The following is a 12,599-nucleotide window of genomic DNA, read 5'->3' as shown; positions in this document are numbered from 1 at the left end:
CCAAGTTGCAGAAGGAAGTTTTTGTTTGGATGGTTGGCCCTCACTTGGTGGATTATCTTGGTTAAGGTCTAGAAGTCTTCCTTGAGAATTCTATAAGAAAGAGAAGTTTTGGGTTTTCCCCTATGGAGGGGTTTTGCCATGGTGAAGTGCCTAATTTTCTGGTGTTCTTGTTTGCATTGTGATCTTCTTTATTGGCATTGTCTTGATGATGATAAACACATAATAATGATGATGATGATCTAAATTAATGTCACAAGAAATGTCAACGTAATAAGAGAAAACAAGTAAAAGAAATCGTAATTCTTGTTGCCCTAGTTTTCTCAACAACATGTACTTTAGAATGTAGTGTTTCACTTGTGTCGCCTTACAAGTGCTCATTGTAACGTTCATAAGGGCTAAGGTCCACATTTTATTGTTGGTCTCCTTTACTTCTCGCATAAATAGAAGAAAGAAAGAGTCCTCATTCATGCCATTGTCATCATTATTCACTCTCTTTTCTTCATACTTAGCTTCTTGGAGGAAGTCCTTAAGGTTTTTTCATGAACCCTAGCAAGAGTTATGAAGTCTAGAGGAGACATCTTTGGTAGAGCTAGATACTTGTGATCTTAGGGTTTACTCTCATGAAGAAGACATTGGTGATGATCATTCTTCTCTCTCTCTTGTATTTTCTTACGTACTTTATCTCTCATGTCTTGAGATGCTCGGGTTTCCTGGGGATTTCTGGGGGTTAGGTTCTCAAACCTAAGAGGGTGAGAAGATTAAGATTTCATGATAAACCCTAGGTATATTAGTGAAGGAGAGGAGAGGACGTCCTGCCTTAGGTGGATTTGTGAAGAGGGAGAGGAGAGGACGTATTGCCTAGGTGGATTTGTGAAGGAGAGGAGAGGACATCTTGCCTTGTACAATGTGTTGGAGTGATTCTTGAAGATTTGATCTTCTTGGTTGCTAGGTTTTCTTGATTTTCCCTAGCTAGGGTTTGGAGAGCTGGGGGAATTTTTATCAACCTTGAGAAAAGGCTATGGTACATAGTAACATACATGCACTTCATCTTGAGCATATTAATGAAGTTTCCAGCTGTCCAAAGCTTGTGCAATTTCCAGGATTAATTTTCAGCTATATATGTTCTTTATTGTTATTTACAGCCATATTTGTCTTGCTGATTTGACATAAGTGAAAGGACAATTGGTAAGTGATTTGACATTGAAGTGAAGAATATAAGGGGCTGATTTTCTGTTGTATTGTTGTTATTACTGCTGTAAAAGAGTATTTTCAGATCTGGTTATGGGCTGATAAATTGCCCTAAAAAAGTTGAAACTTATTCCATTGGTTTTATATATTTTCTCCTTGAATGCTGGGAAGTTTGGGATATTTGCAGGTAAAATATTGTACTCTTTTCACTGTTGTTTTGTTACTGCGCCCTTGAGGCTAAAAATTCACTAGCCTAAGATCCAAGAAACCTTCTAGGCTGAAGGTGAAATTTCTGTTTTTCATTGAATTTTTAATTTCAAGAAATTTCCAAACTAACAGCGAGAGCTCCATCATGAGTTTCTCCCCCTTGTTGGGTATATGTTATATTCTTTTCACGACTACCTCCTCATGTTGTACGTTGTGCCGGGCACAATGGAGGGGGGCGGAGGCAACATACCTCCTATTCAGGGTGGGTCGCAGGGGAGGAGAAGCCGCTCTACTTGAGGGATTCACATGTGGGTGGAAGCCCCCTTGTGTGAGGGTTCAGAGACAGAGCCCCCGAAAAAAATTTGGCCAGTGTTTTGCGTCCCTTTTTGGCAGTTTTTGGCACACAGTTTTCACTTTTGGCGATTTTGTGGACACAGTGGTTTAGCCCATGGTTTTGTAGTTTCAGTTAAAAAACTATGGTTGTATTCTAATCCAGGGTAAATGGATTAGTGATTTATGGATGCCAATATATATATATATAAAGGGGTGTAGTTTTTAACCCTATACAGTTAATTTCTGCAAACAGATTCTTAATAACACAGAAAAGATGCAATGGTAAACACACACATGAACATAGAGATTTTACCCTAAACGTCCACACCATGAAAACCAGAAAGGTTTTTTAGTATATTGTAAATATGAATATACTGAAAAACCTTTCTGGTTTTCCTGGTGTGGGCATTTAGGATCAAATTTCCATGTTCATGTGTGTGTTTACCATTGCATCTTTAACGTGTTATTAAAAATCTGTTTGCAGAAATTAACTGTATAGGGTTAAAAACTACACCCCTTCGCCTCAGATGTTAAGGGAGACAGGTCTTCTAAGATTTCTTTCTTCTCTTCTCACCCCATAGCTCCTCCCAAGATTGCACAACCCTGCCCACTCAGCCATAGACACTCACTGGACAACATCATCTGTCTTTGCGTCAGTCCCTTACAGTCATTGATGAGGGCAAAGAGGCCTCTTCTCCTTTCTCTACTTTTGTTTCCACTTATGATGTTGATGTGGAGATACTGCCTCACGCCTTATAGGGTTTGCTTAGCTCTTGTTCTTCTTCTTTTATTATCATTTATATCTATTATATTTTGATAACATTTTAGCTCTAAGAGTGATCTAGACACTCTCACTGTTTAATGACCACTGATTGAAATCTCTAATCCCATTGACCTATTACTTGGTCAGTTGTGGACATTAAAAAATATTTTATCTTATGCTACTGATTCATGGATTTTATATATATATATATATAGTTTATCATGGAGTTTTTATGTAAAGTATACCCAAAGTTACCAGGACCAGGATACAGATCCTGGTAACTTGGGATATACATAACATTAAATAAGTTATTATTCTAGATCCTCCATGACCCGAACACAAGTAATTTCACATCCAAAATCAAGAAAGCAATTTCACCTCCAAAATCAAGAAATCAAAGCGTAAGCATTTTCTTTACATGAGACCTGAGGTTATGAGCAATGCCATATTTTGGTTCAGTCTTGCGAAATACACAAATTTTAATACATGTTAAACAATTTGCTAGAAGTATATTTAGACAAAACAATTTCTCTTTTGCAAATCTTGGTTACCTTTACCAAATTACCCTAAGTAATGAAAAGGAAAGGATAGTGACATCATGCGGCATTTCGAGCATTGTGGCTAATGTGAGTTTGTTAAAATTGGCAACTAGGGCGAAACTCCATGTGGGTCATCTTATTAATGGCAGCTGATATTTTTCTTGGATCCCTCTCATCGAGAGGTGTAGGATTGATCTAAAGATCATCCGATTCCGATAAGTATTCATGGAGATATGAATTTATTTGTGTTATGGGACAATTCGTCAAGGTCGACCAGCAACCAAATAAACCCCCCATGTGCTCAACGTTTTAGTATAAATAGAGGTGCCTTGAAAGTCATTTGGACACACTCGCTTGGGATCTCTTCTTCTCTACTTGTCTTTGGGTTTTGGTGGGAAGAGAGATCCTAAGGGATAACGCTGCCCTAATTGAGAAAGGTTCTACGCTATCATGGGAGATGCCCTAGAAGGCTCTACGCTGTCATGGAGGACAGCCACAAGGAAGCCCTAACGCTGCCCTATGGAGAAGTATGCAGTCAAGAAGGGCAGCAACATAAGCACTCTAATGCAGCCATGGTAGAAGCCTAAGTACCCAACGTGGAGGAGAAAGAATCCACCTACAGCAGCCCTAATCCCTAGCCGCAGCAAGAAAGGGTGATTCCTAGACAGCGTGAAGAAGGCTGAGTTCATCAAAGGAGGCCGAGTTCACTGTTGAACTATTGAAGAACATATAAGAAGAATTGATCAAGGGTTTCTCCACATTGGGGTTTGTCCCTGGCTAGCGCCACATCTTGTGTCCTCTTGTCTTGGCTTGTCTTCTGCAATATATGTTTATGTTCTATCTACAGTTTACTTTAATGCTGATGTGATTGCTAATCTGGAAAAGATATTGAGCTAACTGTGAAAATTGAAATAAATTGCTTTAAGCATAGAACATACATAAACTTAACATGGTATTAGAGTTGAGGTGAAGACAAAGCCCAAGCAAGAGTGAAAGAGCAATCACCGAAGACAGTTAGGAAAGAACAAAAGGATCAATGGATTCCTCATCCCTCTTCTAATTCACCAAGGGTGAAGTCGAAGCAGAGAATATTATCAGAATAGCGCAGCGGAAGTTTCTGATGGCCTACCTAAAGATCACTTCAATGAGAAGTCCAAATCTAAGGGTGGAAGGAAAGGCAGATGCCTTGGTTGCAAAAAGTTCGACCATTATGCAAAGGAGTGTCTGAATGGCAGGGACATGTCACTTGATGATGATAACAATCATTCCAAGGATCAATGATCAGAGGAATGACATATAATGCAAGTCATCAACGTAACGGCCGACTCTTCAAAGAAAGCAAGGAACCCCAGGTAAGAAGAATCAAATGTTGTTTCTAATAAGATAAAGAAGTGTTATCTTGTATTAGCCCTCTCCTTCAGATTCTTTGGGAATCTGGCTTATTGATTGTAGTGCTCCAAGGCACTTCATCGGATAGAAGGGTGCTCTCTATAATTTGGTAGAGATGGAAACAATCATGGGATTATACTCAGAGTCGATGCCACCTATCCTGGAAAGGGTGTAGGGAATGTTACCCCTCATTTGAATGAGGTTAACTCGATTCATCTACAAAATCCCTTTATGTACCTAATCGCAAGAAGAACCTGGTGTCCATTTCGGCAATGGAAGTCAAAGGTTACAAGGTGGCATTCATCGATGGAAAGGTACGTGTTTGAAAATGAAATGTTTTTACTCATGGGTTCAGGGTTGGCAATTTGTATCAAAATGCAGGTTGGTCCATTGGGGATCATGTCAATTGACATATATCATCTATAGCACCGAAGGTCTACTTATTATAGGACCCTACACGATGTGAGTCAGATGGTGACTGGGATGACTGAATTCAAAAAGAGCATGAAGATACATCTCTGAGATGTACCGAAGGAAAATCTTACAAGGGGACCATTCCCCTCATGTACCAGGTCCACAGGTTTGGAACAACCCGAGAGGTTTGAGATTCATGATCGGGAATCTCATGTATGCAGGTGGAAGAAAGCCCTCTATGGCTTGAAGCAAAACACCCCGCGCCTAGTATGAGAGGATTGATCGCTGTTTGATGAAGTTGAGATTCACTAGGAGTGAAATCAATCCAAATCATTACTCAAAGGTTGTGGATGATAGACCTCTCATACCAACACCTTCTGAGGACGACCTATTTCTGACAGGGGAAGACCCTCTCATTTGCAGAAGTAAGAGGGAGTTGGATTTCCGATGTGGAACGGTAAACTGCAAGCCCGTGACTACCTCGAGGATCTTAACTTTCAGAAGTTATATGGTAGTGATGTCGGACCGGATTTGGGAAAATACCTCTGACTTTCATAAACTCATTCGCGTTGATGTTCTTGGTGAACTTTCGTCCGGACATATGATTTGCAATTAGCATGGTGAGCTCATATATGGTTGAGCCACACTAGATTGATGCCTAGAATCTTCTGAGATATCTTTGGGGCACAATCTCTCATGGATTGAGATACCCTGCTGGAAATATGAAGCTACATGATTACTCAAATGTTGACTGGGCAGGCAGTGTGGAGGATCACTAGAGCACTTCTCAGTGTTGGTTCTCTTTGGATTCTGCTTCGATATCATGGATGAGCAGGAAGCAGAAGTCGGTTGCTATAAGCACTGTCGAGACCGAATACATAGCTACGAGTATGATCTCGTATGAAGCTACCTAGTTGTGGAAGCTCTTCAGTGAGTTGTTTGTACACATGATGAATACCACCGTGATCCTCTATGACAACCGGGGGGGGGATTCGATTGTTGAGGAATCCCGTATTCGATGATTGCTCTAGCAGATAGACATCAGATACTACCTTATCTGGGATATGGTACGTCAATGAGCGAGGAGGCTCCATCACATTGAGACTGGTGTACAGGTCGCACACATTTTGTCAAAGCCCCGGGGAAAGGTCATATATGTGACTTTCTCGAACGACTTGGAGTCGTTGAGAGACCTTCTTATAAGGGTCCTGCATGTTGCATGCATTGAGCTCTGGGAGCTCTGGGGGGCTTGGGGTACTTACTAGAGCAACACACGACCATAGGGCAACTCACCCTCCCCTAATGGTGCGTTGTGTACAAGGTGAATGGCTCAGCCTTCCCCTGTGATACCCCGAGGCAACTTTGGGACAGGATGATTAGTTCTCCTGTCAAGGCATCCTACCCATGCAGTCTGGGACTCATGGGAAGTACCTCTCATATGATCAATGAGCAGGGAAATGCGGTTAGGGACCATAGTAGTACTATCGATGGACGCATTGTTGTATCTACCGTACTCCCTATGCTAGGATGACCTCCATTGATCTGGGATCAATATGAGTGGTTTGAAACACTTTCTTGTGATATTGGTCTGGGATCAACAAAACTAACTTCAGGTCAGTACGAGTGATATGACACACTCTCTTCATATGGAACTGACTTCGGGTTAGTAGAGAATGGTATGAGACATTCTCGATCAATTCTTCTTCTTCATGCTTCAGCAGAGCAGTGTAGGGCAATGATGGCAAAGATAGTACAGTCGGACATATGGATTAGCGGATGGAGTTCTCCCTAGTTGAGAGGGAGTGTTAAAACTGGCAACTAGGGCGAAACTCCATGTGGGTCATCTTATTAATGGCAGCTGATATTTTTCTTGGATCCCTCTCATCGACAAGTATAGGATTGATCTAAAGATAATCCGATTCCGATAAATGTTCATGGAGATATGAATTTATTTGTGTTATGGGACAATTCATCAAGGTCAGCCAGCAACCAAATAAACCCCCCATGTGCTCAACATTTTAGTATAAATAGAGGTGCCTTGAAAGTCATTTGGACACACTCGCTTGGGATCTCTTCCTCTCTACTTGTCTTTGGGTTTTGGTGGGAAGAGAGATCCTAAGGGATAACACTGCCCTAATGGAGAAAGGTTCTACTCTATCATGGGAGATGTGCTAGAAGGCTCTATGTTGTCATGGAGGAAAGCCACAAGGAAGCCCTAATGCTGCCCTATGGAGAAGTATGCAGTCAAGAAGGGCAGCAACGTAAGCCCTCTAACGCAGCCATGGTAGAAGCCTAAGTACCCTACGTGGAGGAGAAAGAATCCACCTACAGCAGCCCTAATCCCTAGCCGCAGCAAGAAAGGGTGATTCCTAGACAGCGTGAAGAAGGCTGAGTTCATCAAAGGAGGCTGAGTTAACTGCTGAACTATTGAAGAACATATAAGAAGAATTGATCAAGGGTTTCCCCACATTGGGGTTTGTCCCCGGCTAGCGCCACATCTTGTGTCCTCTTGTCTTGGCTTGTCTTCTGCAATTTATGTTTATGTTCTATCTGCAGTTTACTTTAATGCTAATGTGACTGCTAATCTGGAAAAGATATTGAGCTAACTGTGAAAATTGAAATAAATTGCTCTAAGCATAGAACATACCTAAACTTAACAGAGTTGTTGCAATTCAATAGCCTGGACAATTCACACTGTAGGGAAGGTAAACCAATAGTAGAAAGCCAACTGACAATTGAAGAGGCAGTTTGAAGTTTTGAACAACGGAGATACAAGTTTGGGACATGTTCCACATAGAAATTCAACTACAAGAGGCCATTTGAGGATCTCCTGAAGCAGGTTTACCATATATGAGATCAGAAAGTGGCAAAATATCTCCTCTGACAACCTCCAAGACCAATGACAACATGTACCCTAAATTGGAGCTGTCCTGTCAAATTATTGGTAAAGGGTTCAACTCAGCCATTAATGAAATACATTATCATATGAGTTAATGTGGCTTTTACCAACCAATTCGACATGTCAGCTCACCAACCCTCTTGGGAGGATCCACAAACTAATGGTGCCTTGACATACAACATCTGGATATTGTACAGCTACAATTTTGGATGTCCAACATATCGACTCCTACCTTATTACTTGGAAATTTTAAAACAAGTTTTTGCCTTGCATGCATTTACCTTGTTTACATTTTTTAAATTTGAAATCAGAAGCACAATTATAAATGGGCTAATGATTTGAAGAATATACAAAAACAAGATTAAGAATGTTCATAAATTGGGCAGTTATCCTTGGCGGGTGAGACTGCCAAAACCTGACCTGCATATTTTTACTATGCGTCAGGAATAACAGATCCAACAACAACAACAACAACAAAAATTGGATAAATTTGCTATGCTGGACTAGAGAGATCCACACTGGGGAGGGAACTGGATTCATAATCATTTCGCAGCGTAGTTTGCACTCTGTTTTCTCCATGTTATGAATTGCAAATACCACCCAAAATAGAGAAAAAAACATTACATGATTACAATTGTGATATGGGTGCAAATACTTCGGCCAAAGTTCACCAACAAGGCCCACTTGTGGATCGCAACCGCACACGGTTTCTTTGCCGCAAAAAAAATAAGTGTCAGAAAAGGCTATCCACGACTCTACTGCAACCCAGACCATTAAGGGCGCCCTTCATGAAAAGGACAGATGGCTCGGTGATAGAGAAGACCACCATCCGGTGCCAGGCCCTGGGTTCTATTACTAGCCTGTCCAGATTTTAACGAATTCTACCAATTGGCTGTTCATGCAATTGAAATTAACTCAATTGCCTCTGTATCAATAACATCGATATGGAAATGAACCGGTATACCAGGCTATATATCACATTGATTAATAAACCCATTGTTTTGTTTTCAAGCCAGTATAACATCGAGTTGAGCTCTGTTCCAGAGTAAAGAGGACTCTTAACAGAATGAGAATTACCAAAACTTACATAATATAACAGAAAAGATCAATCTACCCGTAATGTTTGCATAGATAAACTATACATACCTCTGTAATTTGCAAAATAACATCATCTCTGCGAAGGAGCTTCCCCAGAAGCTTAGGTGCCAATTCCAGCGCATCGCATTGGAAAAACGCTGGACCCAATATTTTATATCCTTCTGAAACTTCACAATTTCTACTTCCAGCCCCTACTGAAGTCCTATTGGTGTTCATTAAATCGACAGTTACGGGACCGTCTTCTGCGTACATGTTTTTGGGCTCCTTGCATTTTCTGTGTCTCCTGGGATATCTTGCTGTAATGTTTGTGTGGATCGTTTTGTTATATGCGAAATCTGAGATAGGCTTCAATTTTTTGACACACTCAGAGATTTCCATAGTAAGTGATGGGGATTCATTGAGGGTAGCTTCTCTTGCATTGTTGCAGTGGGAATCTGCTGATCTCCTGACGCTGCCCTTGCGGAGACTGGGCGTCATGATAATTAAGCTTGCAATGCATTTTACCTCCATGCATATTTCATTGTGGCGGATGTATCTCGAATGAGTTATTAAATGATGAATGTGAGTGTCGTTGTAAGAGTGTTATTCAAAATTAAGCTCCTTTTGGTAGGGAATTTTGCTCATCGATATGTATATTTCATGTTGGTAGGGAATTTTGCTCATCGATATGTATATTTCGCGTTGTGTAATAAATTTTTTTTTAATTATATGGTGAATGGGTAAACTGCCAGTTTTAATTTATGGGAGACCCAAAATCAATTCTCATAGTTACCTTTATAACACTAGGAGTATATCGAACTACCCGCAAGTCGATATACTAAGATCCTATGATTTTAGCAAAAGCTAAACTCATGTGCCGCCAAGACAGGATTAGGGAATCTGCCCCTTTAGCTATCACCAAAGCATGCCCAGTGTACTCAATGAGATTTGTACGCGGTCTCTCTGGCTTTACCCAAGTAGACTTACCGTCAAACCACACATCACTGTACCATGTTGTGTAATAATTTTTAATATATATATATAATTTTAAGGTATACATACTCTATGAGTCATGTATACTCTATCCCCTCCAGTTTTGAACCTGTAACCTCTTAAGAAGAAATATATGATTTTAAATTATATATATATATATATATATCGCATGACTTATCAAATATATTTTTAATTGGTATGATTTGGGATTTCCCAAGCCAAATCCATCTACTTAACATTTCTGCCCCTTATGAACATAGGGTGGATTTTGGGCAGTGAATGAATGATTGTGGGATATTGATAGTTGGATCCTTAATCATGGTGGGGGACCTAAATTTGACTATTTCAATTGAAGAATGTTAGGGGACGAATTGTAGGATGGACACTATCGGAGATTATTTTAAGGAGATGTTCAATGAAAACCATCTTGTGAATATAAAACTGGAGCCCCTCTCTCCGACTTGGTCAAATGGACGTTCGTGGGTATCCCACAAGAAAATGTCTAATCACTCTCTTATTATATTAGAATGGTTTGGGGTCAGACCATGGAAAGGACTCCCGTTTAAATTTAGCAGAACCTGGTTGGACGATTCGGATTTTTGTAAATTGGTCCGAGACTCATGGAAAAACGGTGGGCATATGAGGGAGGGATCTGCAATGTCATGGAAAAACGGTGGGCATATGAGGGAGGGATCTGCAATGTCATTGTTCTCAAAAAAGCTACGCACTCTCAAAAAATAAATCTGACTCTAAGAGCGAAGGAAAAAACTTGAGATGATGAAGGACTTAGTGGACATTGAAAAGACTATGGAAATTATAAAATCACAAATGGATCTTGTTGCTCCGGATAGGGCTCGTTCTTCTCTGATTATGGAACTAGAAACAAAAAAAGAGAGAGATTCTCAAAATATAGGAAGAGACCTTGCGGCTTAAAAGTCGGCCTATATGGATCTTCAATGGAGACAAAAATACTAAACTCTTTCAGCAGTTTGCATCCTAGAGACGAGCCATAAATACAATCTGGCGCATTGAGAAGGAAGATGGAGAAAAAGTATTTAACACTGAAGATATTCAAAGAGAAGCTATGAAATTTTTCAAGGGCCTGTATATGGTTAGACCAGTTGTGGACATTGATAAACAACTTTTTTCATTGATCCATACCCTACCATGTTCTTGGAGGCAAATAATGAGGCCTTATAAGCACCTGTCGCACTGGATGAAATTTCAAAGGTCTTTCACTCTTTCTCAAAGGATAAATGCCCAGCCCCTAATGGGTGGACACTCAAATTTTTATTGCATTTCCTGGAAGTTTTGGGGCCAGATTTATTATCTATGGTGGAGGAATTTCGAACCAGGGAAAAGATTCGTGGGGCTATAACTTTGACATTTATAGCACTCATTCCAAAAAACTCTTGTCCAAAAAAATTATGGGATTTTCACCCCATTTCACTTTATAACATATCCTACAAATCCATTTCAAAGATAATTGCATGTAAGTTAAAGGAAAAGTTTTCGACTTATATATCAGAGGAACAGTTTGGGTTTCTTAGGAAGAAGCAAATCCATGATGTGATAGCGATTACACAGGAATGCATCCATTCTATTAAATCTCAGAAAAAGGAAGCCTTAATGTTAAAGTTGGACTTACACCGAGCCTATGACTGTGTTGACTAGTCATTCCTCCGAATGATACTTTTCAAGATAAGTTTGAATATTAATGTAGTGGAATGGATAATGGAGTGTGTCTCGTCGACAAACTTTATTGTTTTGTTTAATGGTGTGCCCTCGTCCTTTTTGAGGGCCCATAGAGGGCTTCGACATGGATGCATGTTATCTCTTATGATTTTCATTCTGCTAATAGACGGCCTTAGATTTTGGAAGCTTGTTGGACTAGACTTTTCTACGGATCGAAGGTCACCCAGAACACTCATGTTACCCATCTCATGTTTGTAGACAATGTGTTGGTTTTTGGGCAGGTATCTATGAATCAAGGAAGAAACTTGTATTACAATATATCTTGTTTTGGTGAGTCCTTCGGGCTTTACACAAACATGCATAAATCCATGTTGATCAAGGAAGCTATTGATAACATTGTGATTATTGACATTGAAAGATTATTCAATATAAAGATAACCCTATTGGACAAGGGTTTCACATACCTGGGTGTTAGATTGAAACCAAATAATTATGGGATCTGTGATTGGTATTGGTTGATCAAGAAGTTTGAACATCGACTAATCTATGGACTCATAGGTGACTCTCACTTGGTGGCAAGTACATCTTAATTTAATTTGTTTTGCAAAATATTTCAACCTATTGGATGCATATATTTTTATTACCTTGCAGTATCATAAACAAGTTAAAAGCTATCTTTGCAAAGTTCTTATGGGAGGGTGCCAAGGACTGTAAGAAGATCCACTTGGTTCATATAGATGAAATCTCTCACGCAAAAAAATTCATGGGTTGGGTGTTATTGGATATGAAAATGTTCGGTTGGGCCTCCTCATAAAAAGCTTATGGCGGGCAGTTAACAGTGAAGGTATTTGGCATGACATTATTACAACAAAATATCTAAAAAACAAGTTGGCGTTTGAATGGTTCAAAGTTGGATCGCTGAAAATAAGGAAGGGATCTTATATTTGGAGAGGGTTCTAGAAAATTAGTGGTTGGTTTTTTCAGAATTTAAGGTGGAAATTCAGAAATGGATATAAGATTCTCATTGGCACTGACCCCGTTATGGGCATGCTAACTGTAAATCTCGAGGAGGAGTTATTAGAAATTATTCATTCTAGAGGAT

General features: G+C 39.9%; 1 protein-coding gene across 1 annotated transcript in view; it reads right to left on the bottom strand.

Annotated features, from left to right (window-relative positions):
* LOC149250539 (DNA-3-methyladenine glycosylase (MAG)) overlaps nucleotides 1-9,391 on the bottom strand; it is a 97,778-nt gene extending 88,387 nt beyond the window's left edge. The window contains exon 1 of the mRNA XM_089459124.1: nucleotides 8,879-9,391. Coding sequence (XP_089315250.1) covers nucleotides 8,879-9,340 — 462 coding nt within the window. The 5' untranslated portion in view covers nucleotides 9,341-9,391. The remainder of the gene's footprint in view (nucleotides 1-8,878) is intronic.
* Between the last annotated feature and the right edge of the window lie 3,208 nt (nucleotides 9,392-12,599).

The sequence above is a fragment of the Pinus tabuliformis genome, chromosome 7, assembly GCF_031772625.1.
Source record: "Pinus tabuliformis cultivar Carrire ecotype Pingquan chromosome 7, CPIR1, whole genome shotgun sequence".
Taxonomy (NCBI): Eukaryota; Viridiplantae; Streptophyta; class Pinopsida; order Pinales; family Pinaceae; genus Pinus; species Pinus tabuliformis.
This window is presented reverse-complemented; position numbering and strand designations above follow the sequence as displayed.